Source organism: Tursiops truncatus, chromosome 20, assembly GCF_011762595.2.
Source record: "Tursiops truncatus isolate mTurTru1 chromosome 20, mTurTru1.mat.Y, whole genome shotgun sequence".
Lineage (NCBI taxonomy): Eukaryota > Metazoa > Chordata > Mammalia > Artiodactyla > Delphinidae > Tursiops > Tursiops truncatus.
In genome coordinates, this window is record NC_047053.1 from 37,719,803 (window position 1) to 37,744,471 (window position 24,669).

At 38.2% G+C, this 24,669-nt stretch overlaps 2 protein-coding genes across 10 annotated transcripts in view; one reads left to right on the top strand and one right to left on the bottom strand.

Moving 5' to 3' along the window:
- IKZF3 (IKAROS family zinc finger 3) overlaps window positions 1–10,816 on the bottom strand; it is an 89,143-nt gene extending 78,327 nt beyond the window's left edge. For all 3 annotated transcript variants that reach the window (XM_073797238.1, XM_073797239.1, XM_004311568.4), the window contains exon 1: window positions 10,576–10,816. In XM_073797238.1, coding sequence (XP_073653339.1) covers window positions 10,576–10,582 — 7 coding nt within the window. In that variant the 5' untranslated portion in view covers window positions 10,583–10,816. The remainder of the gene's footprint in view (window positions 1–10,575) is intronic.
- A 3,661-nt stretch (window positions 10,817–14,477) lies between these two features.
- On the top strand, window positions 14,478–21,550 carry ZPBP2 (zona pellucida binding protein 2). Of its 7 annotated transcripts, none has more exons than XM_004311570.4 (8): window positions 14,484–14,743; window positions 14,875–14,940; window positions 16,182–16,307; window positions 16,963–17,124; window positions 17,788–18,006; window positions 18,573–18,655; window positions 19,874–20,054; window positions 21,095–21,550. In XM_004311570.4, exons 1-8 carry the CDS (start codon window positions 14,695–14,697, stop codon window positions 21,187–21,189), a joined length of 981 nt encoding a protein of 326 aa, XP_004311618.3. In that variant the 5' UTR covers window positions 14,484–14,694; the 3' UTR covers window positions 21,190–21,550. The 7 variants fall into 7 exon arrangements, with proteins under 7 accessions (XP_073654087.1, XP_004311618.3, XP_004311620.2 ...); XM_073797984.1 differs by having other exon boundaries at window positions 14,486–14,634; window positions 14,875–15,151; XM_073797983.1 differs by having other exon boundaries at window positions 14,486–14,634.
- The last annotated feature ends 3,119 nt before the right edge of the window (window positions 21,551–24,669 follow it).

Consider the following 24,669-nt stretch of genomic DNA (forward strand, 5'->3'; position numbering starts at 1 on the left):
TAATAGACTTAAATGTGAAACTTAAAACAATCAAATTTCTAGAGGAAAATACAAGAGAATATTTTCATGGCTTTGGATAGGCAAAGATTTCTTAAGCAGGACATAAGGTACACTTAATCCCAAAAGAAAAAAAAGTGATAAGTTAGTCTTCATTAAAATCAAGGATTCTGGGCTTCCCTGGTGGCACAGTGGTTGAGAGTCCGCCTGCCGATGCAGGGGACGCGGGTTCGTGCCCCGGTCTGGGAAGATCCCACGTGTGCGGAGTGGCTGGGCCCATGAGCCATGGCCGCTGAGCCTGCGTGTCCAGAGCCTGTGCTCCGCAACGGGAGAAGCCACAGCAGTGAGAGACCCGTGTACCGCAAAAAAAAAAAAAAAATCAAGAATTCTATTTATCAAATAGATTGAGTAAATAAATAAGCAAGTTACAGACTCAGAGAAAATATCTGCAATACACATCTGATAAAGTCTACGTTTCTAAAATTTTTAAAAAATGCCCACAAAATCAGTATGAAAAATACAAACAATCCAACTTTTTAAAAAATGTACAGAAGACTTACAGCACTTCAGGAAAGAGAATATCTAAATAGCCAATAAACATACGAAGAGGTACTCAACATCATTATTCACCAGGAAACTACAAATTAAAACAATGAAATACCACCAGAATGGCTAAAATTAAAAAGACTGACAATAGCAAGTGTTGACAAGATGTGGAACAACTGGAACTCTCAGACAGTGCCAGTGGAGGGGTAAACTGTCTCTAACCACTTTGGAAACTGTTTGGCAGTATGTATCAAAGCTAAATACACACCTACCCTATGACCCAGAAATGCTAGTCCTAGATACACATCCAAGAGAAATGAATGTATATGTCCACCAAAAGGCATGTATAAGAGTGTTCATCATATAGACAAACACTGGAAACAGTCGAATGGCCATCAACAGTACTATGTATAAACAAATTGTGGTATATTCATACTATTCAATAATAAAAGAGAATGAACTACTAATAAATGTAACAATATGGATGGATCTCAAAGGTATCTTGAGCAAAAGAAGCCGGACACCAAAAAAGTACCTACTGTATGATTTATATGGAATTCAAGAACAGGAAAACTGATCTATGACGACATTAGTGTGAATAGTGTTTTACTTGGGGAAAATGGAGGTTTTTTTGTTTTTTTTATGTGTGTGTGGTACGCAGGTTTCTCACTGCTGTGGCTTCTCCCGCTGCGGAGCACAGGCTCCAGATGCGCAGGCCCAGCGGCCATGGCCCACGGGCCCAGCTGCTCTCCGGCACGTGGGATCCTCCCGGACCGGGGTACGAACCTGCATCGGCAGGCGGACTCCCAACCACTGCGCCACCAGGGAAGCCCAAGGGAGGTTTTATAAATGGGCACAAGGGAATCTTCTGGGGTGATGCAAAAGTTCCATAGCTTTTTAAAAAATTTATTTTATTGGAGTACAGTTGATTCACAATGCTGTGTTAGTTTCTGGTGCAAAATGTTTCATATCTTGACCTAGAAGGAGTATAGGTAAAAATATATATAGGTAAAAATTAATCAACCTATATATGTAAGAAAGGTATACTTCATCGTATGTTACTCCTTAATTTAAAAATATCTATTGAACGCAAACATTTTCAAATATCTAAAATCCCAGGGGAGTTCCTTGGTAGTCCAGTGGTTAGGACTCGGTGCTTTCACTGCTGACGCCCGGGGTTCAATCCCTGATCGGGGAACTAAGATCCTGCAAGCCACACAGCACGGAGAAAAAAAAAAAAAAAAAATCCCAAACCTTAGAAATGCAATTATAGCAGTATCTTCCCACTTTAAAAAAAAAGTCTGAATTTCAAGGGTTTCTCATGAGTCTTCTATAGCGTCTTTATACCGTATATCTATACCAACCATCCACTGAATGGGTGCCATATAAAAATTCTGACAGGAAATTTATTTACATGTTATGTACCAAATAAATATGAAGATATTCTCAGTGATAGATAATTCTTCAATCAAATTTTCCTGATAATTGAGATTTCAAGATCTGTTTCAGAACTTCCCTGGTGGCGCAGTGGTTAAGAATTTGCCTGCCAATGCAGGAGACACGGGTTCGAGCCCTGGTCTGGAAAGATCTCACATGCCGCGGAGTAACTAAGCCCGTGCGCCACAACTACTGAGACTGTGATCTAGAGCCCGCAAGCCACAACTACTGAGCCCACGTGCCACAACTACTGAAGCCTGTGCACCTAGAGCCCACGCTCTGCAACAAGAGAAGACACCGCAATGAGAAGCCCGTGCACCGCAATGAAGAGTAGCCCCCGCTCGCCGCAACTAGAGAAAGCCCACGTGAGGCAACAAGGACCCAACACAGCCAAAAATAAATAAATAAATTTATTTATTTATTTAAAAAAAGATGTTTCAATTTTGATCTTTGATTTTTTTTTTCCACTAAACTTAGGCTACAGATAGTTTGTGCCATTCATCTTTGGAAAACAAAAACAAACAAACAAAATCTCTCGATCCACATCCACATTTCTCTCCAGCAACAGCCCCACTTATTTCTCCGCTTTACTTTCTAGCTAAACTTCTGGGGAAATGGTCTGTAACAATGTTTCTACTTCCTCTATTCCCATTCCCACTTTCAATTAGGTTTCCATCCCCACAACTACACAAAAAAACACTTTTGTTAAGGTCACTAGCAAGTTTTATGTTGCCAAAACCAACCCCCACTTTTTGTCCTCACCTTACTTGATTTTCCAGCAACATTCAACATAGCTAACCACCCACTCCTTCATGAAACACACTCCTCTCCTGAATTTCTGTTACACCACACTCTGCTGCTTTTTCACCGGTCTTGCTATGCTGTTCCTCTCATGCTAGCCCCTCCTCCTCTGTCTGACCACCTAAGTAAGATGCTTCTCAGGGCTCAAACCCGAGCCCCCTTTTCACAATACATTCTCTCTTTAGGTGATCCTAATCATTCCCATGGCACTAAACATCATCTATGGGCTGAGGATAACCAAATTTCTATCTCTAGCCAGACCTTTTATTCAGAGGAGAGGTTCACCAACCCTGCACCAACCATTATTCTCCATTTTAGCACTTTTTAATTTCCTTCATAGCACTTCAAATAATTTTAATTATTTCATTGGAGATTTATTTGTTTGGGAACCTACCTTCTTCAACTGACTGTAAATTCCATGAGGGCAAAAGCACTGCTGTCTTGTTCACCATTGTATTGCCAGTATTTTGCATACATGACACATAACAGGCATTCAATAAATATTTTTGAATGAGGAATGAATGAATAAAGATTTCTGGCTTTTGAATTATATTGTGTTATAAATGTTGTATTACAAGGTAAGTCAAAATTGAATGTTCTAAAACTTCATTGCTCAGCTATCTTTTAAAACCAGCATTTAAACAATAAAAAATGTATTCTAAATACATATATAAAGATGATGCACTACTAATCCAACATGTGCTATGAGAATGATAATAAGTTTCACTAATACTTTTCAAACTGTGGGCAATGCTTATCAGACTTCAGTGTGCACAAGAATGCCCTAGGAATCTTGTTAAAATGCAGATTCTGATTCAGCAAGTCTGGCCTGAGATTCTGCATTTGTAACATGTTCCAGATGTTGCCAATGCTGCTGGTCCATAGCCCATACTTATAGATTAGCAAGGGTCTAAAGGATCCTTGTAAATAAGTTATGAATTAAACAGACCCTAACTTTGTGTCTAGTAGATACAAGGTGATTTTCGTACACATTATCTTATTCAGGCTGTGGCTGGCTCTCGTAGTATAATAAACTTAGAGTAGTTCTCAGCCTTACCAAGACCAAGTGCCCTCTCTTTTAGAAAAAATACTTTATAATACCTCTTTACTATCGTAAATTAAATATAACCTATCCAAGTTTTCTAAAAATAAAGCCCTAACTGTAACATAAAGGTGAAATAAATGATAATAAAATAATCTGTATTTTAATATGTAAATGTACCAGAACAATTATTCTAGAAGACATAATAAGAAGGTGGTCAGATATGTTTATAGAATCATCATGAATGCAAGAGACAAAAAATGCAAGATACAGGCAGCATCAATAATGGCAAAAGTCTCGGCTCCGAACTAAAGAAAGAATCAGCTTCTCTTAATTTATATAGTAGTTGCATTCTTAAATAATTTAGATTGTATTAAAACCATGCAAGAATATTTTATGTTTGTACATAAAATGCAGTTAGGTTCTAGCAGTCATTAGATGACATAAAATATTATTAAGTTTCAGAAAAGAGAGAGATTCCAACCTAGAATGAGGAACAGCTTCCTAAAAGGCTGCCAGGTACTGATCTGAGGCAAAGGAAGGAAAGGGCCAACAGCTAGGTAGACCTAGCAGTGGTCTCTCTAGCAATATTCTTTTTTTTTTTTTTTAACATCTTTATTGGGGTATAATTGCTTTACAATGGTGTGTTAGTTTCTGCTTTATAACAAAGTGAATCAGTTATACATATACATATGTTCCCATATCTCTTCCCTCTTGTGTCTCTCTAGTGATATTCTTACCTAAATAATTTTACATGAGCAAATATGCACAGGAAAAAAATAGACTCTGTGGACAGGAAAAAAAGATCATGCTCACCAACCTATAAATATTTTTTATAGACGTGGAGTTGTATCATAGCTGATGTAAAATATAATAGCTACAGTCTGAAAAACTAATTTTTCTAATATTTAACAACTAATCATTTTTCCCATCATCTGCCTTTATTTCTGTAATTAAAGAACCATTTGTTAATGCTCATTAATAGTTGATTATATGCTTGTATACAGTGTAGATAGCACCACAAATGTTCATCAGGGGCTTGATTTAAATTACATTTGACTTTCATGCGTATCATTTACGCATTACGTATCAGTGCAAATATTAATGCACCGGTCCGGGAAGATCCCACATGCCACGGAGCGGCTAGGCCCGTGAGCCATGGCCGCTGAGCCTGCGCGTCCGGAGCCTGTGCTCCGCAACGGGAGAGGCCACAACAGTGAGAGGCCCGCGTACCGCAAAAAAAAAAAAATTTAAAAAGTTTATATTCTGACCTAAAAATAAAACTTTTTAACCAAGGCTTTGAAAATACTAAAAATTTATAAGTGTGACATGAGTAAGGTTGTGGCTCTGCACTGGTATATTTTTTCCTGTGCTTACTTGCCCTTGTAAAATTGTTCAGATGTGCCAAATATTCTGTTATGTCAATAGTCTCTCAAATAGATAATACTTTGCAAATAAACTGATAGTGCTGTGATACAGAACTCCAGTTAAGTAAAATAGGTTATGCTCAACTTTAAGAAGCAACACATTTGTTGTGAAGAAATAGTTTACTGTAGGAATTGCAGTGCTCCACTGTAACACTGCAAAGAATGTAGCAACATTTTTAAACAAACCCAAAAGTTAGATTTCACTACATCATTTTGCCCAGAGTAGAGCCAATATTGGATTAGAAAAAGATAACAGTGTTCATCCTGTGGGATTTATCCAACATTCCAAACTCTTCTATCAAACCTTTAACAGCACCTCTGACGAATTAACCAGCAAAATTAACTAGGTTCCATGTCACTATTTTCTTCACTATCTTTACCATAAAAGCTGAACAAATAAATAGTCAAATGACCAAACACACAGGCATTCATTAATTTATTCAATAAATATGACTACAGTCCTACTATGTGCTAGGGACCAGGCTGGGTACTAGTTATCACTGGTGATAAAAAGATCCCTACACTTTGGAACTTCACAGTCTAGATGGGGTTACAGGTGTACTAATGACCAAAATAAGCAAGAAATGTAGATAAATAATCCTTAGATAATTAAGAGTTAAGAGTAGAAAATACTGTTACGTGCTATTTCATCAGTGATGCTATTGAAATGTTTTCCATTTCTCTTATTTTACAAAAGTTTCTTTTATAAACCTACAAATAACCTGATGTGCCAAAAATGTTATCTCTAAGAACACTTGTTAATAAATACAATTTGTGATATGCTGCCAGGTAAGCTGATTTTGAATTTTTGACAATGAGTAAAAAGTACTGCTCCAAAAATGCTTTTATTCTGTTTCATATCCCTTATTAAACACTTAGTATTTATATTTCCTAGATGGGACACATATCCAATATAATATGGTATCAACTCCAAATTAATTCAATTTACCCTATACCACTCTGGTGTAGAACTTTAATTTTGGATGCAAAAAGCAGATTTCAATTAAGGCTGAAAAAATGATCTCATTCAGGATCACTGGGGATTAAAATATTTTGATAGATTATATAGCAATAATAATTAATAGAGTTATATATAGATCACTTTTCAAATAATCCACATATAACAGAAATATGATTATTGTTTCATCATTTCATCCTTTTTAAAAAGTGATTCAGAAGGCCTTAGGGTCACCCTTATGATTTCTAATTACTATGAATGTACCAGTTAATGAGAGAGTTGTATTTTTAAAAGGCTTGATAGCAGAGTATACTCTATGTCCTTGTGATGTTTAGAGTCTCTTTTCACAATAATTAATGAATATTTAGCATACCCAAGAAGCATTTCTTGGGCACTTACTACAGGCCGGTTTCTGTGTTAATCACTCAGCTCTTCCCATACATGGTCTAGAACTACAGCTTGAGTCAGCAGCCTATTAATATTGGGTGTCTGATAAAAGATCTACCAATAGTCTTTTAGTCCTAAGTAAGTGTAAATATATACATTTATACACTGATGACAAGCTTATAACAATGTATTAAAAAAGGTATCACTGGAAAAGTGTATGCTAATTTTATAGCACCATCTATATATCTTATTGATTGAGAAAGAAAGTTTCCCCTCATATTTGATCCATATTTTAATGGACTAATATGTGATCCTGAAACCGGCTGATGTAAAGATAAGATTTAGCATTAAGTGATATTCTAGCCTAAAAACCAATAACATTTTTTCTAAGTTTTCTCTTTTTGTTATACCACTTAAGTACTTTAAAATTTTTCTGAGTTCTAACAAAGAATTGCTAGCACCAATCCCTTACTCACAAAAATTAATTAACTAAAAGGCATCACAATAAACATGAAAATTACTTTTCAGCACCATTTTAAAACCTGAATGCAACAAACTCTGAAGGTCTTTTATGAACCAGAAACTGTTCTTAGCACTGAGCATACAAAAATAAGACACAGTTTCTGCCCTCAGAAGCTTAAAGACCAGTGAGGGAATAAACACTTAAATTAATAAATAATTTCAATACAATTGGCAGAAGTATGCACAGTAAGGAAAGGTCCTTAGCCTAGCTGGAGGGAGGTGACAGGACTGAGTAGAATGACCACCAGCAGAAGTGGTGACCACTTTTCAAAAAAATGACCACCAGGGAAAGTCATGAGAAGGAAGTCCTTCACAGTGATGATGCCTCAGAAGAGTCTCGAAAGATGAGTAGGCATAACTAGGTAAAGAATGGGGTGAAATTTTTAGCAAAGACATGGAAGTGTGAAACAGCATATTGGATTATAGGAAGCACAAATGGGAATTTTCTAAAATTATGTTCTACGTGGACCCCATGGCCTTTCTGGGGCTTTTGTTCCTTTGAATGTTACCATTTCAACGTTCACATGTTCATAATACAGGGCTAGTAAACTCTACCATCTGGAGGCTATATCTCTGTAAACCCCAACCATCCAGAGCATAGAAAGAAACCCAGAAATGAAAAATGGCTACCACGAAAGTCATGTGGTGAGAAGCTGACATCAAGAAGGAAACAAAAGTTACACAATAACCTGGGAATATTTAGTGTAGGGGCATTCAGCTCTACACAGTTCAAAACCCCGTGAGAAAATACTATAGAACAATACATTACCTGATGGTCAAAATAGTGAGCCTGGGTCACCAAGGTAAAGTTTTCTCTTGTGGACCTTGTTTACAAAGCAGGGGGCTGTGTAATAAATACTCTTAGAAAGATTTCTATCCAATATTGTTGAAATAAAAGGTCACATATTAAATGAGAAATATGCCAATACCTGTAAAATTCATTATTTGTGAACCACCCATTTCTCAACCATATCAGACAGAAGGGATATTATTACAGCACAAATAACAAAATTTAGTAACATAAAGAATCTCTGGATAGAAAATATTTAGGATCACAAATTGTGAGAAAAGAAAAAAATTATAGTTTTTGATTTATTATATGCATTGTCTTTTCATTTTTACATGACAAGCTTTCTATTTCAAAAGCTTATTTCATCTGACATCTTCACACATAGAAACTCTCAATAAATGTCTGGTAATGAATGAAAAAATGAATGAATTTTTAAAAAAGATTTTATATGCTGAAGGAATGACTGACTATATAGCCTCACATTTCACAATAAACTATAGCATATTAATTTGACCCCCAAATTAGGCAGAAAATAAAAGTATTCCATAAATATATGGAATATAAATTCCATATGGAATAAAATATGGAATAAAAATTCCATATTTTATTCCATAAAATAAAAGTATTCTTGCTTATATTGCCAAGAAATGAGAGGTATACACAATAGGTCAAATTCTAGATTAAGACCAAAATATCAAGATAATATGAAAGTACTTTATTTAAGTATCAAATACATGAGCCAGATTAGCCAATCTTGGGTGGCTATAATGAACCAGATATTTTGCTACATTAAATACTCTGGTCCTCAAGGACCTGATGTTAGAATAGCCAAATTCACATCACTAACCTTTTTGTTAATTTTATTTTTTGATTTGTGTTGAAGTTTTTGCATTAAGCATACCATATAACATCTATCTGTATGGACCTATTAATATAATCTCCTCATCTAAACTCACAACTTATCACTGATCCAATTCTATATTCTACCTCTTTCCATTTATAGTCTGTTCATTTCAAATCAAATTCTACACAAGTTTTCACTCCCTTCTTATTCAGACTTATCTAAAAGCCTTTGTTAGGGCTTTAATATCTTAAATTATGCTATTTAGTTAATAATTTCTTTATTTCACATTAAATAAATGAATTCGGAAGTCTTAACATTTACAGAGAAACATTCCAGTTTCCACTGTCTTACAGTATTCTGTATGTTATTCTTGAGAAGTGAAATGATTAAGACTAGGAAAAAATAGTGTTAAAGTATTGATCTATAACTTCACAAAAACAAATTCAGCAATTCATTGGTAATAATTAAAGCATGAGAATTTTTTAAATTATTTTTTCATACTGTAGAGCAACCTAATTTTTTTCCTGTTCTGGCCAATGAAATCTTTACAGGTTAAAAATTACACATCATAAACCATTTTTCAAATAGTCAAAGTGCAAATTTTTCAGCGTTATTTTTAAACCTTGATAATTTTTAAAAACTTAAAACAGAGAGAGTTTTGCATAAGAGAAAACACGAAGTATTATTCAATAATGGTCATTTAAAATTTTCTACATACATACTGTTCATTGACTTATCATTTGGCATTCTACTTAGAGGGAAAAAAAATGTACATAAGGGCCAAGCCAGTTTTAAAAAATTATAAACATACCCACGTGCAAATTGAGGATTTAAGACCACAGTATTGCACTCAGTTATACTGTGAAACAAAATTTATCTCATGTACTAAAGTATTCAGTCAAGTTTTAATAACTTCATACACCCTAGACCTAAAGCTGCCAAAGATCAAGGTTCATTGGCAATAAGAGAGCCTTCGATTATTATGAAGAAAATGTCCATGCTATTTGTAATATTTATCAAGTTAACATTTTAATCACGTGTCAGTATCTCATTTATTAATAGAATGAATACATTTCTCACAAATTCTGATTTTCTGTCACCACCTCCCCCCAACTTGAGATGCGTCTGCCATTTTCAAGGTTTTAGAAACACTTGTTGAAAAGACCACTGGAAAGTTTACAATAGTAGTGTGAAATTTTAATTATCCCAAGGAGGTACATAGTGAATAATTTTTAAGAAGCGAGGATAGTTTTATGACTTTCAAAATTAATTCAAATGAAACAATGTGAGCCTGATTTTTGCTTTGAGTAAAGAAGTTATCATTAGAAGATCGAGTTCCAAGGGAACCACAAGCGCCAACACTGTAAAATTTACCTTCCCATATGACAGCCTTTACCCTTAGAAGAAAAAAGTCACCTTTCATTCTAAAGAAGTTACTCAGGTTAGCCTAGTTCCAATAGACAGTGAAACCATGGACGAAAAAATCATGCAAAAGGATTAGTTATTCCAACTCAGGTTTGCTGCCATTTCAGGGACACCCCATAAGTACTCTTCCTCTGCAGACTTAGAGGTGATCCCTGACAACCCCTAAGAAATAAAATTGTGGAGAAGTTATCACTGTCCAAAGCTGGGGGGTGGGGGAAGGGGAGCAAATGAGAGATGTATGAGAACCGACACGCTTTGCCCTCCGAAATGCCTCATATTTACTTTTAACAAAAGAAATAAATAGAAGCAAAACCGAGATTCAGAAGAAACTCTCTCTGCTGTGTGCACCGGTAGAGCATTTTAAAGACCCTTTAGAAAAGAAGCGGGCTGGAGGCTCACCTTCCATCTCGCCGCGGGGCTGGGCTGGAGCTGCCGGTCTGGCTACCCGGCCTCTCCACGTGCTCCTGCAGTCGCCGGGACGCAGCGCGCAGCTGGCGGGAGATTCCCAGCGCGGGGAGTCCCCGGGATCCGGCCGCCGCTTCGGCGCAGATTGAAAGGGACAGGAGCCGGCGACCGGCCGGTGCGCGGGGTTACAGCGGCGCTGGCTGGCGGCGGCTTTAAAGGACGCTCACCGCGGAGCGCCGGAGGTACCTACCGCGCCTCCAGCCTCCTTTTGAATGTCAAAGCCAAGAACCCCGATAGGATGGAAACGGTGCGACTGTAAATTGTCTCAGAATGTCTATTTTGGAAGGATAATGGATGGGAGAGTAACATCACATGGCGGGAGGGAGGATCTGAATTGATTCCTTTCAAGTATAAGTTAAAAGAGGTTTGTCTTAAATTGAGCAAAATCTGGAACTTTGGGTCTAGATTCAGGGATGATAGCCATGAGTGCCGTCGATGAGAATTCACTTCATTCGATGTATTATGTTTTACTTCTTCAGTTTTTCATTTCACATAATAAAAGTTCTTGGTCCAAGTTTTCAGAAACTTCTGAGACAGTTCCAGAGTATTTTGGCACTTTCATCAGCTCAACGTTTTCATTTTTGGAAGCAATTCTCTCACTTTGTTTTCCCTTCTGGGAACTGCTTGGTTTATTTGCCACCACTCACAAAATACTACACACTCTATTTATGTGTGTTTATTTTCTGCTACCTTGCCCTCCTCCAAATAGGATCTGAAACAGCTTACAAAACTACGTATATAATGTATCAGTGCTAAGGGGTTGGGGTTGGGGAGACACAATAAGAGTAAAATTAACTCAAAGATGTTAGTACACAGAGTCAACATCTTTTCCCAACATCCTTCCCACTTTATAGAGGTCAAGCACGCACTTGACTATAGGGAGAGGAAAGGGGAAGTGACCACATAATTTTTTTCAAAAACAGAATTTTTCTTCACACTGAGGTCGAAGGGACATTGTTCAGGTGAGTCCTCAAAGTTACCCAGTGTGCTGAACTGGACAACATGTAAATGATCCTCAGAAAGACCACTTTCACCCTTGTTAGAAACTTACGTTGTTGGTATATATAAATACATTGGAGACTTAAGGTTGGGAGTTTGTGCATCAGCAGGCCATATCAGAATAAACCCACACTTACCAGTTAAAGAACGCATGTTGTAATTTTATGAATTTTAGTTTATTTTAAATATGCCTTGGTATAGGAGATATGTATAGATATAGATATAGGTATATAATTTTTAAATGAGTTAATAACTTGTATTGGCTTTGTTTTAAGATCATGGCACCATGATAGCATCTCTATAACTTGTATGGGTTGGAGTTCTACAGGATAATATCAATTTCAGAGAAATACTCTAAACACTAGGTCTAATTTTAGTATTGAAAGGGGAAATTTGTTGTTTGTTAGTTTCTAAAAGCAAAAATAGCACATCAAAAGTAGCAGAAGAGGAACTGTAAATTTTCACAGGGATGGTGTAAGGATGAATAGTTATTTGGTTATTAAAGAGTTTTAGAAAACGTTTAGCTTCCATTACAATGTTCTTTATGCTTAGCAATGGAATGTGTTACTACTTGGTAAATAATTAGTTCAGTATTGAGTATTTCAGACTCAAGAGAATGACACTTAACGGGATAGATAAAAAGTAAACAGGTAAAATAATTTATGCAGCTATTTTGCCCTCAAGGAGGTGGAGCATAAATCCCCACTCCTTAAGTGTGGGATTCGCGTCTGGGAATTCCCTGGTGGCCTAGTGGTTAGGATTCTGGGCTTTCACTGCTGTGGCCCGGATTCAATCCCTGGTCGGGGAAATGAGATCCTGCAAGTCACGTGGCGTGGCCAAAAAAAAAAGATTAAAAAAAGTGGGATTCACATAGTGACATCCTTCCAAAGAGTACCGTATGAAAAGGGAGAGGGAGGAGAGTAACTTTATATTACAGAAACCAGACAAACACTACCTCAGCCAGGTGATCAAGGTAACATCCACAATGATATAAGGCAATGCTGATAGTTTGTACCTTGATACAGTGTGGTGAGTATGGTACTTCACCTCTGTAGTTTTCCACCCATAAACCTGTAGCCCCAGTCTAATAATGAAAAAAGAAAAGCAGAAGAAGTCTAATAGACAGGCATTCTGCAAAGTGTCTGACCAGTTAAGGTCAGGTCAATGTCATAAAAACTGTAATTAACTGTCAAGGTCATCAAAACTAAGAAATGTCTGAGGAACTGTCACAGCCAAGAGGAACCTAAGGAGACTTGATGACTAAATGTAATGTGGGATCCTGACTGGGATCCTGGAGCAGAAAAAGGCCATTAGGTAAAAACTAAGGAAATCTCAATCAAGTATGGACTTTATTTAGTAAGGTATCAGTATAGGTTCATTAACTGTGAGAAATGTACAATAACTAATGTAAGATGTTAATAGCAAGGAAATAGGTGGGTGTACGTGAGAACTCTTTGTACTATCTTCACAGTTTTCCTTAAATCTAAAACTATTCTAAAAGAGTGGATGGATACTTTGAACAAATAACTACTACTCACTTGGTTAGGTGTCTTCTCATAGTATTCAAAGTTGATCACACAGCGTTTACAAGGATCAATTACTTATAACTGGGAAGGTAATAAAACACTGTGGATTTATAATGTACTTTGACTAAAACTGAAATGATAAACTTCCAGGGAATCAGAGATGATGCCTAAATTTGTCTTCATTATTATCACTTTAAGAAGGGTACAGTTGAGACTAAACCATGAATCTAGACACGGTAACTGACATGGGTGGATCTGACTCACCGAATCACATTTCATGGCTTATGCTATGTAGGTAAAATTAACAGTGACTAAAACTGAAATCACTGACAAAGGTTGCTCCCAGACCATCTGAGATAGCCCAACTACTGACTCGGCTCAAAGGAAATAAAACTGAAAACTCTTGATCTCACCCCAAATAATCATTCTGCACCCTGTCTGAACCTTGGGCTCTCTACCCACCAGCCTACTCAAAACCACAACTGAGGGTGTCCCGCTGCTAAGAAACAGACAACACACAGGGCATTCCAGGCCATCAAATTAGTAGCCAAGAAGGAACCATCAAAGACGCTGGCATGGTCCCCTTCGGAGCTCGCTCATCTTGACTTAGCATCCCTCCCCTCAGGAAAAGCATTTGGGGATCTCGCCTTTCAATTGGGCCCTTTCTTTAAAGCAGTCTTACTTCACAACCCTGGACACATTTGCAAGTGGGGTCTCTCAACGCCGTGTGATACTCGAAGTTGAAGATGAAGATTAAACGTTCCTCTAGAGTGTGAAGGCCTGGAGACACCTTATTGGTGCACTAGCGGTTCTTCATTTTATGGGTAGAACACAGTTGGGTAAAAATTGGGTGTTAAGAGTTTGAAAAAGATTGTGCACACAGTTTCAGACAGTTCATGAGAAGAAAGGCATAGGAAATTACCACGTGGGGCTCTCTGCTTCCTGTGAAGTGTAAATTTTCACAAGCTTCTCCCTCCTCAGGTCCTCATGTAATCGCATTCCTACCTGCCCTATCCCACTGGGACCACCATGTTCTTCTCGTCGATCTCTTCAGCCCCTAGACTAAGGAAGTGACCGAAACGCGAAGCCTTACGTTCTTTCTTCTTCTACTCTTTTCTTCTCTCAGGGACTGCTCAGAGAAAACCGAGCCACCGACAGCGCGGGGGAACGGCGCCAGACTCGAGGCGCGAAGCATCAGAACCATCCGCACGACGGCAGCCGCGTGCGCGCGAGGGGGCGGGGCGCTCGCTTCCCGCGCACCTGCCCAAGGCCCTGCCCTCTGCCCGCGCCCCGCCCCCAGCCCCGCCCAGGCGCCCAGCTCGGCCCACGCGCGCGAGGCCCCGGTTCACGCGAGCGTTCTCCTGCGCGTCCGCTCCCGCTGTAGCGTCGGACAGTTAGGGGAGTCGACCCCCGTCGGTTTGCTCCTCTCGGTGGAGGAGAGATGGGGAGGCGTTGCGCTGGGGCTGAGGTAGGAAGGAGCCCGCTCCTCGACGCCTAACCCTCCCACGACGCTAGCCCCTGAGCCGTGATGCGAGCGTGGGTCCTGCTCTCCGCGGTGCTCTGGTACCTCACAAGAGGTGGGGATCCTCCCGCCAGGTCCCCTGGCCTCTCCCATCTTCTCCGTCCTGCCTCCTCTGCCCCGCCCCGCCCCACTCTGAGCCCTGGCTTCTCTTCTACGTAAAAAGTCAGTGGTTTCTTTCCTCCGCAGTTGGATGGCAGCGTAATTCCGAGCGCACTGAGAAAGGCTTCATTTATGGCAACCCGGGACACCCAGGTAATAAGGACGTCTTCACCCGCAGAGTCTGCCCGAAGAGCCGGGGTTCCGTGGCTCTGCTAAGGTTCTTCCCGAGGAGGGAAATGGAACAAACATTTATTGAACGTATACTGTGTGCTCCGCACTTCCCGAAGGTTGTTGCATCGTTTCTTCCTTACAGCGACGCCACTACGCCTCAGTTGAATCACCTTACCTAAAGCTGCATAGCTCGGTAGGAGCTAAGACTCCATTCAGATCTCTTTCTCTGATGCCACCTCACTTCCAGGTGTCCCCGCTGCTTTGCAACATGCGAGGCCCCCTCAGAGGAGTGATTTCCGGGGCTGGAAGTCCCTCTGTTTGGAATGCCCTTATCCCTTCCCTTGTTAACTAGAACTCCTACATATCCTTTACGGCTCAGCTCAAATGTCATTTGTCACTGTGATGAAACTTTCTCACACTCGCCAAGGAAAATTAGTCACAAGGCTAATTTTAGATAACTTTGGGCCGGTTCATAGCATTGGTCTGCTTTGGAATCTCTCCGTGTTTGGCGGCCCTCCCCTTCCCTGCCACCACCAAATTGTAGGACACTGTCTTCTTTATATGTTCAGAGCCTGGCATTCAGTAGGCTTTAAAATTAATATCTTGTGGGACTGTATTGGTTCCAAGCACATTGTTGCTGCTTCCATCAAATCCGAAACAGAATAGGTATTGCAGAAAATCTTCTTTGTCTGTCCCATTTAATTATTGTTCCTAACAGAGGAAATTTATAGTTAAATATCATGTTTGCCTTGCGGATGACAATGATCATCTTTAAAATAGTTTTGCAACCAAAAGATCCCTTTCTGATCTTTAATTTGATTCCACTAACCCTTCAAATTTTTTTTATTCTAGTTAGTTCTGAATCCGTACATCAAGATGTATTATGTACATTTTAGCAACTAAGACGTGGCACAGCCAAAATAAATAAATAAATAGATAAATAAATATTAAAAAAATAAAATGTATTATGTACATTTTTATAAACAACACTATAATATCACAGAAAAAAAATATTGACTCTGTAGCAGTCTAGAGTTTTAAGATCTATGAGAAGCAGAACGGACCTTAGCATTCCAAATGTTATAATGATATGCTGATTTTTAAAATAGTGAAATCCAAAAAGAACTAATCAAAGTAACTTTGGGAAAAAATGGTAGGAAGTGTGTTTCTTAATTTAATTTTGCTATTTAATGTAGTTATATATTGTTTTATTTTTGTCACAGTGAAATTATATGTAAAATTACATCACAATAGCCCAATCCTTGTCTGTATGGATTTGAAACGCGCTGAAAAAGAAACAGTGGACCCCACCTACTTATGGGTTGGGCCTAATGAAAAGCCATTAACAGGTAAGTTATTCGATTTTAATATCTTCTTTTCTTAATGATGCGAACATTTTTTAAGAAAAGCACTGTCATTTATTGGAATGAACAAATTGAAATTTAATTTTAACTACAGATTCACTTACTCCATATTTAGACAATCATATTATATCTTGGTCTGTGCCTTATTTTCTCCTTAGGCAAAAACTGAAGCAGTAATTTTCGTACCTTACTTCCCAAAGCTGTATTAGTTCAGAAGTTCTTATAAAACCTAAAATTTATCCTTGCAGCACCTGTGATAGGAGATGAGGTAACTAATAATGTAATTTTTCACGATGTTAGGAGGGTGTCTTATAATATGAGCATTGTTAATTTCTGTCTTATGCGAAGAAATTGCATAGAACTATAAGGCAGTGTGATCTCACAGAATTACTGGCATAAATCAATTGAAATTAGATACCAAGAAATGAATTAAAGAAAACCAAAATATATTTCAAAAGTGTACTTATCTCATGTGGTTTTCCATTGAGTAATATGACAGAGTTACGATTTTGTTGAATTCTTGAAGTTAAAATAGTCCATTAATTTTTAAATTTTTGTATTTATTTGTAACCCCAAGTTTACTAAATAAGGTTTGAACTGTTACATGTTAAATACCAAGCAATTTACTCTTTCTGTTTAGGAAATAATAAAATAAATATAACCAAAACAGGAAAGCTGATGGTGAAAGACTTTCTGGAGCCTTTGTCTGGACTTTACACATGCACTCTTTCTTATAAGACTGTCAAAGCAGAAACCCAAGAAGAAAAGGTAGTAAAGCAGAGATATGACTTTATGATCTTTGGTAAGAATATAGGCACATTTTAACTTAAACATTTAATATGGATCAGAATTAAGTATATGGTTTCTTCATTTAGTGAAAATGAGTCTTATATATAATCATTATGACTTATAGAGTATTTTGGGTGTATTTGACTAGGCAAACTCTTAAACTGACATCAAAATAGTGTGTCCTAAATAATCCTTTTTCAGCCTCCCACTTCCCACTCTAGGTATGCAGGCACAATCTGCATTATCACAACTTTGCCAGGTAATTTAAAAACTGATGTTTAATTCCATAAAGGCAAATTAATGATCCTTTTCACTGGACTGTGCTGACAGCAACACTTCTGTAAATTAAGACCCTCACCATCAAAATCTTATTTTTTTCTTGATACTTTTAACTTACATATATAGCCAGCCCACAGAAACCATACAATCTCTGTACTGAGTGGGTAATATATCAGATGAAAATAACCTTTTTCATTAAAGTTATTCGTTTTATATGTTTTTGTGAGGACAAACTGTTAAAACATTTTATTAGAAAAAATAAAATACCCAAAAAAAACCCATTTTATTAGATAAATTAAGTTTCTGTGCTGGTTTGCAAGATTGATGGGATTCACTATTACATGTTATTTGGAAATTAATGCTAGGCACAATTGTTTTATTCTCATCTTTTTTAAAGCCTACCGGGAACCTGACTATTCATATCAGATGGCTGTACGTTTTACCACAAAATCTTGTGTAGGAAAGTATAATGATCTGCTTTTTAGACTGCTGAAGAAAATCTTGCATAATTTAATCGCTGATTTGTCATGCCATATCATAGAACCATCATATAAATGCCATTTTGTTAAAGTCCCAAAACATGGCCTCATTCCTGAGCTATTTATAGCCTTTCAAGGTAAAAAAAAGTTTTAATATTTCTTTAATTTTATGTGTTTAATCTTAATTACAAAATTAATTGCCATATTATTATAGAAAGCTTATAAATAGTAGGCCTTAAATGTTCGTTAAGCACTAAAGTATGTTGTTGGTCTTAACCTGGTTGTGGTTTTAAAAATTAACACATTATTTGCCTTCAACTATGATATATTGTTGCCTGTCTTTTAGAACTTAATATCATTTTATAAATATGGGCTTTAACTATGCAGCTAATATTTAACTTATAACTTCTTATAGAATTTTAAATTGTATTTTTGAGAACTTAACAAAAGGGAGAAACCAAACCAAACCAACCCAGAATTATTACTATTCATTTTAAAGCCTTGTAGTTACCTCCATTAGCCCCCAGATGGAGTGAAATCATAATGTATAAATCATTCAAATTGTGCACCTTTACTTTATTACTAGAATTACATAAATTAAACACATGCACACATGCATACTGAATTCAGCATTTGGAGCTTTATTGGAATGTTTGGAACTTTTTGGAATCTTTCTGTGAAAATGTTATTTTTCCCCCTCCAGTTAATCCTTTTGCACCAGGGTGGAAAGGTAAATGCAATGAGTCTGTTGACTGTCAAGATAACACTAACCATAATATCCTCCAGGTGAGAATTTCAGTGTAAGGGGAAAGTATTTGAATAGTATACAAAGCTATTTAAAAACTGAAATATGAAGTATTATTGATTTTTGGTTTCAGTTTTATAAACTGAGATTGTTGCGATCTTGGCTATTTAAAAATGTTTTGTTGTGGAAGAGTACATCTGGAATGTTATATAGCTCCCCAGGTTAATATTACATATTTTTCCTATGACAGAAGGATGGATCATTGTTCTTTGTTCTCCAAATGTAACTAAGCAGCAGCTTGAAGAACAACCTTACAATCATGTCAACCTAGGTTAAAACAGTGGTTCTTCCAAAATTGTATCTGTACTGATCAAAATAGTTGCTCTCTCCTCTGCCTCCTTAGAGGCTAAGGACATAGTCTAAAAACTCCCTTCACTCTCCTCCTCTATATCCCTGAGCGCATACCCTTAATATTTTGCATGGTTTATGGGCTATTATTAGTTATTATTTAAGCCCCATGCTCAAAAAATAAAACAAAATTTACACCATTAGTCTGTAATGCTGATTAGAGAAAAGTTTTGGTTTCCATTTTGCTTGGCTTTTTTTTTTTTTAATTTTATTTATTTATTTATTTATTTATTTTTGGTTGTGTTGGGTCCTAATTGCTGCGCGTGGTCTTTCTTTAGTTGCAATGAGCGGGGGCTACTCTTTGTTGCAGTGTGCGGGCTTATCATTGCGGTGGCTTCTCTTGCTGCGGAGCACAGGCTCTAGGTGCGTGGGCTTCAGTAGTTGGGGCACGCGGGCTCTAGAGCACAGGCTCAGTAGACGTGGCACACGGGCTTAGTTGCTCCGCGGCATGTGGGATCTTCCCAGACCAGAGCTCGAACCCGTGTCCCCTGCATTGGCAGGTGGATTCTTAAGCACTGCGCCACCAGGGAAGCCCCTTGCTTGGCTTTTTGGAATTAGAAATAATGAACTCCCGGTTATCTACATATGGAATAGACATGATGCAAATAATTCAAAACAAGTGCTTTTTAACCTCAATTTAGTTTTTCTTAAATGTTGTGCATAAAAATTGACCATAATTGATAAGGTCAAGGCTAAACTAATTTTAGTATTAACATGCAACTTTTCGGGAATTCATCTGTTGTGTAAAGCAATGGCATGTTTGTATTACGTTTCATTGCCTCTGATACAGGAGGAGAAATTTGGTTCATAGTTTAGTAATTGTACTTCTCTCTGTTGTTTTTAAATCTTAGGCAAGAAATCGAATAGAAGAATTTTTCCGGAGCCAAGCATATATTTTCAACCATGATTTTAATAAAACTCTACCAGCTATGCATTTTGTGGACCACAGTTTTCAGATAGTACGCATAGATAGCTGTCGTCCAGGCTTTGGAAAAAATGAAGGTCTCCACAGCAATTGTGCTACCTGTTGTGGTAATTATAAAATATAAGTATCTAATTATTTAGGTTATATAGTCAGAATTCACTTAGCATAATTCAGTTGAATATTTATAGTGGTTCTCTTTACCAAAAAAATATGTTTAGTTAAAGGGAAGTAAAAATTCAAAGCCCAAATTTCTAAATATAATTATCTTCATGTATATGAATTCTGCTAATGTAATCTTTTGTATTACAAAATATTTCTGTAGTTTTTTTTTTTTTTTTGGCTGCGTTGGGTCTTCGTTGCTGCGTGCAGGCTTTCTCTAGTTGTGGTGAGTGGGGGCTACTCTTTGTTGCGGTGTGCGGACTTCTCATTGCAGTGGCTTCTCTTGTTGTGGAGCACGGGCTCTAGGCGTGGGCTTCAGTAGTTGTGGTGCACAGGCTCAGTAGTTGTGGCTCGCGGGCTCTAGAGCGCGGGCTCAGTAGTTGTGGCGCACGGACTTAGTTGCTCCGCAGCATGTGGGATCTTCCCAGACCAGGGCTCGAACCCGTGTCCCCTGTATTGGCAGGTGGATTCTTAACCACTGCACCACCAAGGAAGCCCTTTGACTTAAGCTACTATACTATGAAAGAAAACAAAATGGTCCTGCCTAGAAATTGTAAATAGGAACTAGAAAACAAGAAATAGGAACTCATAAATGAAGCAATGCAGAAGATACTGTAAAATGCTGATGCTAAAGGAAAAAGATAAGATTCTAACTCTTTTCTGTCTTTAAGATGATCAGATAACAATGTTTAAAACTTATAAATGGGGAGTTCCCTGGCGGTCCTGTGGTTAGGACTCTGCACTTTCACTTCCGTGAAATCCCGGGTTCAATCCCTGGTTAGGGAACTAAGATCCTGCAACATACTCAGTGCAGCCAAGAAAAAAACCTCATAATAATCTTCCACACCTTAACTGGCTGAACATTACTCATAGTATAACATAGATATAGAATGTCAATGGTGTGACATTAATGGCAATTTGTATTATTGGTATAAGATACCTCTAACTGAAATTATAATAATCTACTCCATTGTGTTTTCCTCTGCAGTGGTTTGTGGTCCTGAGACTTTTAGTCCTGATGTTGATGTTACATGTCAGACCTGCGTTTCTATCCAAATCTACGGAGCTATATCTTGCCCATAAAACTTCAAACAAAAACTGCAACGTGAAGACTAGAGGTGAAAGCATTGTTACTTGCTTGTGGAGGTGGCGAACATAAGATGATTTGTTCACATCCCAGAGTGTCATAGATAGTTCCAGTAAGTAAGATCAGTACGACCAAAACATTGGAAAACATACCTTTTAGAAACCCTAAAAAGATAGTTGACATGGCATTTCTAAGAAGGCATTTAATATCTCCAGTGTGCAAAGGAAAGTGTAAGTATGAGTGGATGAGTTTTATTGAAATATGTTTTGTTGTTTACAATCTGTTTCTATGTTCCTAAGACTATATTAAGGTAAAGAAAAGTAGCAAAGTATAATATAATAAAGACGTTGTACTTTCCATGTATTATTTTGTTTGATATCACTCTTATATAAAGGCATATATATTACCTTTATAATTAGAACCAAAAAAGTTATTTCTTTTGGTGTCTTTGCTTTCAGTTTGTTTTTAGAATAATAGAATATATTAGTATAGTTTTAGGTTTACAGAATAATTGAGCAGATATTATACAGAATTCCATATACCCACTCCAGCCCACACCCTCATCCCTCCCCAGTTTCCCCTATTATTAACATCTTGCATTAGTGTGATGCATTTGTTACAATTAATGAACCAATGTTGATACATTATTATCAACTATAGTTCATAGTTTATATTAAGGTTCATTCTTTGTGTTCTGCAGTTCTATGGGTTTTGACAACTGCATAATGACATGTGTCCACCCTTAAAGTTTCATACAGAATAGTTTCACCACCCTTAAAATGCCCTATGCTTCACCTATTCATCTCTCTCCCTTACCCCAGAGCCATTGACAACCAGTAATCTTTTTACTGCCTCTATAGTTTTGCCTTTTCCAAAGTGTCATAAACTTGGAATTGTACAGTATGTAGACTTTCCAGACTGGCTTCTTTCACTTACCAATATTCATTTAAGGTTCCTCCATGTCTTTTTGTGACTTAATAGATCTTTTTTATTGCTGACTAATATTCCATCATATGGGTGTGTAAAGGACATCTTGGTTGCTTCCAGTTTTTGGTGATTATGAATAAAGTTGCTATAAATATTTGTGTACAGGTTTTTGTATGGGCCTAAGTTTTCAAATCAATTGCGTAAATACGAAGGAGCATGTCTGCTGGATTGTATAGTAAAATTATGTTTAGTTTTGTAAGAAATTGCCAAACCGTGTCCCCAGTTGGTCTCCCATTTTATATTTCCACCAGCAATGGATGTGTTTCTTGTTGTTCCTCATCCTCACCAGCTTTTGGTATTTTCAGTGTTTTTGATTTTGGCCGTTCTAACAGGTATACAGTGATATTTCATTGTCATTTTAGTTTTAAATCCCCTAATGACATCTGGTCTGAGCATCTTTTCATATGTTATTTGTCATGTGTATATCTACTGTTCAGATCTTTCTCCATTTTTTTTATTGGATTAGTCATTCTTATTGTTGAGTTCTAAGAGTTCTTTGTATATTTTAGATACAAGTTCTTTATCGGATATGTGTTTTGCAAATATTTTCCCCCATTTTGTGGCTTGTCTCCTCATTCTTCTCACAGTGTCTTTCACTAAGCAGAAGTTTATAATTTTAGTAAAATTCAATTTACCAATTTTTTTCCCATGGATCATGCTTTTGGTGTCATACCTAAAAACTCATTACCAAGCCCAAGGTCATCGAGGTTTGCTCCTGTTGTATTCTAGAAATTATATAGTTTCATGTTCTTTGCATATGGATGGCTCCAGCACCATTTGTTGAAAAGACTATCCTTCCTCCATTGAATTGCCTTTGCTCCTTTGTCAAAAATCAGTTGACCGGGCTCCCCTGGTGGCGCAGTGGTTGAGAGTCCGCCTGTCGATGCAGGGGACGCGGGTTCGTGCCCCGGTCCGGGAAGATCCCACATGCCGCGGAGCAGCTGGGCCCGTGAGCCATGGCCGCTGAGCCTGCACGTCCGGAGCCTGTGCTCCGCAACAGGAGAGGCCGCAACAGTGAGAGGCCCGCGTACCACAAAAAAAAAAAAAAAAAGTCCACATCAAAAAAAAAAAATCTTAAAAAAAACAATAAATAAAATAAAATTAATAAATCAAGGGACTTCCCTCGTGGTCCAGTAGTAAAGATCCACCTTCCAATGCAGGGGACTCAGGTTCCATCCCTGCTCGGGGAACTAAGATCCCACATGCCGTGGGGCAACTAAGCCCGTGTGCCACAACTACAGAGCCCACGTGCCCTGGAGCCCACACACCACAACTAGATAGAGAAAACCTGCACACCACAACTAGAGAGAAGCCCGCACGACACAACGAAAGATCCCGCATGCCTCAAGGAAGATCCTGCATGCCGCAACTAAGACCTGATGCAGGGAATTTCCTGATGGTGCAGTGGTTAAGAATCCGCCTGCTAATGCAGGGGACACGGGTTTGATCCCTGGTCCAGGAAGATCCCACATGCCATGGAGCAACTAAGCCCGCGAGCCACAACTACTGAGCCTGCACGCCACAACTACTGGAGCCCGCACGCTGCAACTGCTGAGCCTGCGTGCCACAACTACTGAAGCCCACACACCTAGAGCCTGTGCTCCGCAACAAGAGAAGCCATGGCAAGGAGAAGCCTGCACACCACAACGAAGAGTAGCCCCCACTCGCTGCAACTAGAGAAAGCCCACGTGCAGCAACAAAGACCCAACACAGCCAAAAAACAAAATTTTTGTTTTGGAGTGTAATTGCTTTACAATGGTGTGTTAGTTTCTGCTTTACAACAAAATGAATCAGTTATATATATGCATATGTTCCCATATCTCTTCCCTCTTGCGTCTCCCTCCCTCCCACCCTCCCTATCCCACCCCTCCAGGCGGTCACAAAGCACCGAGTTGATCTCCCTGTGCTGTGCGGCTGCTTCCCACTAGCTATCTACCTTACGTCAAAAAACAAATTTTTAAAAATTAAAGGGCTTCCCTGGTGGCGCAGTGGTTGAGAGTCCGCCTGCCAATGCAGGGGACACGGGTTTGTGCCCTGGTCCGGGAAGATCCCACATGCCGCAGAGCGGCTGGGCCTGTGAGCCATGGCCGCTGGGCCTGCGCGTCCGGAGCCTGTGCTCCGCGGCAGGAGGGGCCACAACAGTGAGAGGCCCGCGTACCGCAAAAAATAAAAAAAAAATAAAAAAATAAAAATAAAGACCCAATGCAACCAAAAAAAGAAGAAAAAACCTTTAAAAAATAAATAAAATTAATAAATCAAGAATAAATATAAGAATATCATGTTTAGTTGTAATAAAAACTAGAACTGTTAATATGGGTGTCTCAAGGAAGTGGGACTAGGTTATAGGGTTCAGGGGTTTGAAAGGAAACTTTTACTTAATTTGTTTATATTCTTCTGTACTGTTCAAATATGTCCTCATGTGCACATATTATGTTTTTAAAGTTTTTATTGAGATAAAAACTCACAGTAAAGTGTGCAGATCTTAAGTG